The sequence below is a fragment of the Erinaceus europaeus genome, chromosome 2 (genome assembly GCF_950295315.1).
Source record: "Erinaceus europaeus chromosome 2, mEriEur2.1, whole genome shotgun sequence".
Taxonomy (NCBI): Eukaryota; Metazoa; Chordata; class Mammalia; order Eulipotyphla; family Erinaceidae; genus Erinaceus; species Erinaceus europaeus.
In genome coordinates, this window is record NC_080163.1 from 102469097 (window position 1) to 102473777 (window position 4681).

At 40.7% G+C, this 4681-nt stretch overlaps 1 protein-coding gene across 1 annotated transcript; it reads left to right on the top strand.

Moving 5' to 3' along the window:
- Positions 1-1172: 1172 nt before the first annotated feature.
- LOC103125696 (regulator of nonsense transcripts 3B-like) lies at positions 1173-3260 on the top strand. Its single transcript, XM_060186433.1, has one exon. It carries the CDS (start codon positions 1177-1179, stop codon positions 2518-2520), a length of 1344 nt encoding a protein of 447 aa, XP_060042416.1. The 5' UTR covers positions 1173-1176; the 3' UTR covers positions 2521-3260.
- The last annotated feature ends 1421 nt before the right edge of the window (positions 3261-4681 follow it).

Consider the following 4681-nt stretch of genomic DNA (forward strand, 5'->3'; position numbering starts at 1 on the left):
TAAATTTTCAAAGTGAAAATTCCTTTCCTTTCCTATTGTATTCTTATAATTCAAAAAAGTACGAATCATCCCTAACTAGTTGACATATTTATTAATGAGTGTTGTTACTCTCCTTATATTCTTCAAACCGTAACCACTTTCATTCTAACAAAACAAAGGAAGAAATATTGTAATTGCTTCAAATAAACTTCACAAATATTCCCTGTCTGGACTTAGGAGAAATTTCAAGACCTAACCCCCTACTTATAGTTCAGTTCCTTCATCAGTCTTCAGTTCTCTTCCTTGTCTCTACTGATAGTCTGATAGTCTCAGGTGTTGAGGGTATTTTTTAATACTGTATTTCTTCTCACCATTGGATTTTGCCAAATACATTTTGCTTTTATTAAAAATGTACCCAAAATTCAATCCTCCTCTACTTGACTTCTATTCATTTAGTAATACCCTAATTGTCAATGCTTCTAAGAAGACTTTTCTTTTTTATAATTAGTATTTTAATATTGATTTACAAGATTATAAAATAATAGAGCTATAAAGTTATACTGTTCCCACCACCAGAGCTCTGTGTCCCCATTTCTTCCACTACAAACTATAGTAGTTCTCTCAAGGTCGCATATATGGGTTGACTTTATATTTATCACTACGTATCTATATTTGCTCTTTTTTATTTTTCTCCACCTATGCTTTCACTGCCCTTCTAAGTCATACCTACACCTATTACTATGAGATTTTGTTTTTTCCTCCTCTCTCTCAGATAAGTGAAATAGTGCTTGACTTCCTCTGATGTTTCCCAGATTCTGTTCTCTTTCAGTGGTGGTATAAAGAGAAGATTTCTGGCAACAGAGGCAGTGGGTCCTGGTGGAATTTGGGCTCAGATCCCGCTGATCTTCTTCCTCTATCATTTATTCCTCTGGGAGAATGGACCAACCAAAGTTCTTTTTGGGATAGTCCAGATAAAAGAATCCGTGTCTAAAACCTTTCCGGGAGAGGGGGATGGGGGTGTGGGAGATATGCCCGAAGTCTCGCGAGAGTCTCGCGGGGGTGGCCGTATAGTGGTGGCGCAGAGTCCTTCCTGTCTGAGTTAGAGGAAGTCAGAGCTCCTAAGCAGCGCATCGGTAGATGTAGGCTTGGCAGGGGCATCAAGGCCAAGTGGCCTAAGAGAGAGCCGGAACCTCGACAATGAAAGATGGGAAGGACCACAGACCTAAGGAGAAGCGAGTAAGCCTCCTGACTCCCTCGCGGGCTACAGGTAGTGGCGCTATGGCTGCAGGGGACAGTGGCAAGGCAGACGATAAACAGGATCAGAACAAGGAGAAGAAAGAGGTGCTGAGCAAGGTGGTCATTCGGAGATTACCTCCCACTTTGACCAAGGAGCAGCTCCTGGCACATCTTCATCCCTTGCCAGACCATGATTATTTTGAATTTTTTTCTAATGATACGAGTCTGTATCCTCATACGTACTCCAGAGCGTACATCAACTTTAAAAACCAACAAGACATTCTTTTATTCAGGGATCGCTTTGATCGTTATATATTCCTTGACAGTCAAGGTCAGGAATACCCTGCTATAGTAGAATTTGCACCTTTTCAAAAAGCTGCAAAAAAGAAGATCAAAAAAAGAGACAACAAAGTTGGGACTATTGATGATGATCCAGAGTATAGAAAATTCTTGGAAAATTATGCAACTGATGAGAAAATGACATCTACTCCAGAGACACTGCTAGAGGAAATAGAAGCAAAAAATAGAGAACTAATAACTAAAAAGACAACCCCACTTTTGAGCTTCCTGAAAAACAAGCAGAGAATGAGAGAAGAAAAACGAGAAGAAAGGAGGAGACGGGAAATAGAAAGAAAAAGACAAAGAGAAGAAGAGAGGAGGAAATGGAAGGAAGAAGACAAGCAAAAACGGAAAGATATCGAAAAGCTAAAGAAGCTGCTCAAGAAACCAGAAAAATCTGAAAAAGAAATGGACAGGAGAGACAAATCTATGAAGTTGGACAAAGAGAATCTGAATGATGATAGAGGCATTGGGGTAGCCTGCACACTACCCAGACGTTCCGACGTGGAATTTAAAGATGAAAGATTTAGGAGAATGGAAGATGAATGTGGCAGAGACAATAGGGAAAGGGACCGGGATTATGAGCGAGACCAAGACCGTAATTTTTGGGAACGAGAGAGGCAGAGGCGTCAGGAAGAGGAGCAATGTCGGAGGCAGAAGGAGAGGGCATTTAAAAGAAAGGAAGAAGAAATGAGAAAAGAGAAAGACTTGCTTCGCGATAAAGGAAAGAAGGCCGAAGCTACTGAAACCCTGAGTAGCTTAGAAAAACTTGAAAAGAAAGACGAAGTGATTAAGAGAGATCGCATAAGGAATAAGGATCGCCCAGCAATGCAACTTTACCAACCAGGAGCTCGAAGCCGAAACCGACTCTGTCCCCCGGATGACAGCACAAGGCCTGGGGATTCGACATTAGAAAAAAAGCAGGAAAGTGGTATTAGCCATAGAAAAGAAGGTGGAGGGGAGTAATAGGTCCAGGTTCCCTTAGGTGTCCTGTCTAGGCTGCCAAAAGAGCAAGTATTAAGCAATCCAGAAGTGCCTTCAGGGCAAAGGGATATATAGGGAGAAGGAGTCGCTGTACTGGTGGGGTCCACTGCAGAAGAATGTGTTTTATGTCAATGCAGGAACCAGATTTAAGGTTTAGACTGGAAGTACAACTTTATTGCTTATGCAGTTCCTACAAACAGTTTCCATGTGGTAGAGGTGATGAAGGTTACATGAGTTAGAATTTGCAGGCCAGGAAGCAGCAAGCAGTGGCCTAGTTAGGGCATAAGGAAACAAGTGGGCAAAAAAGGTTTTGTTACCCCTAGGTTGAATGTTCTCAGATGCAAGCAGAGCAGTCATTTGGAAGTCTCATTCCCCTCGAGGTATAGTCAGGCACTATTGGGGATAACTGTTGATGCAGCACGCATGTCAGTATAGCAAAAATGTCCAGTGACGGGTGGAGTAGATATTTGCCTGTGCACATATTTTAGTCTCCCATCTGCTGTCTAGATCCCAAAGTTTCAATATTAGTTGTAGTTGCTTTACTTAGGAGAGTTTAGGGTGCAGAGACAATCTTTCCCTTTGGCCTTAAGCAAGTTTTTCATTGTATGGGGAAAGCTGAAACTTTTTCTGATTATTGACAAACCAGTCTTTGTTTTAATCTTGGGTCTCATGATCTGGGTGCAAAAGCTCTTCAGTAAGGAAACTGCAAAAAGTTCTTGTTCTTGTTCTTGTTCAGTCACAGCTTCCAGTCTTTGTTTTGTATTGATGTTAATAAATATCAGCATAATTCAAAGAAAAAAAGCAAAGTTCTTTTTTGGGGTGCAGAAAATGGGAGGTGTGGCTTCTGTAATTACTTCTCCACTGGACATGGGCATTGGCAGGTTGATAAGTGCCCCCCGCCTGTTTCTGTCTTTCTCTAGTGGGATAGGGCTCTGGGGAGGTCGGGTTCCAGCACACACTGGTGAGGTCATCTGCCCAGGGAGATCATATGAAATCATAGTGGCATCTGCAGCTTGGTAGCTGAGGTGCAGTGCTTCTGTGGATGTCTCAGTTGTAGATGGATATTTGTAAAGTTCAGTAGTTGTCTATCATTGTTGCTTTGGGAGAAGAGCCTGTGCTGTACACTGTTACTCCATAGCCATGCCTCAGAAATCCTTTCTTATTAAATACAGATTTTCCTTTTTATTTTCTTTTTTCTGTTTTTTTATTATTATTTCTGTTTTTGTTTTATTGCCACAAAGGTTATTTCTGGGTCTTGGTGCCTACAGATCAAATTCAGTGCTCCTGGGTGGACATTTTTTTCATTTTTCTTTAGTCTTCCTATCAATTTATTTAGGGTAGAGACAGAGAGAAATTGATAGGGAAGGGGATGAGATAAGGAGTGAGAGAGACACCTGTATTATTGCTTAACTGTTAATGAAGCTTCCTCCCTTCGGGTGGGGACAAGAAAAGGGCTTGAATCTGGGTTCTTGTGCAATTAACCAACTGTGCCACCACCTGACCCTGTCTTATTTATTTATTTACTATTAGTATTTTATTTGTTTGTTTGTTTCATTGTGTAGAGGCAGAAATAAATAGGGGGGAGAGAGAGAGAGATTCAGCATTGTTTCATTGCTCGTGAAGCTTACACCCTGCAGATGGGGACTGGTGGCTTGAACCTGGGTCCTTGTGCATGGTTATCATGTGTACTTGCCAGATGTGCCACTAGTGGGTCCTTTATTTCTTTGTTTTTATTAATTTATTTTTTAGTTTAATAGGGCAAGAGAAATTGAGAAGAGAGAAGATAGAAAGGAAGAAGGAAAGAGTAATATCTGTAGACCTCTTTCACTTTTCATGAAGTTTCCCCCTGCAGGTGGAATGCAGCAGTGTGAACAAGGGTCCTTGCCAATGGCATTGTGTTTTCTTAATTGGATGCACCCCTGATTTTCTTGGCAAGTGCTCCCACGATCATTCATTATCATAGTACTTGTCACACTGAGATTTCTTCTTTCTTCTGCATTAGTTGAAAAGGTCTACATGCTATTCATATTACATTCTACACTTAGATTTTTCAGCTTAATTAATTAGTCATATATGCATCATTTCATTGTTTTCTCTTGATTGGATAAATCCAGCTTTTAATATAAGTGTCCTTATAGTTTTA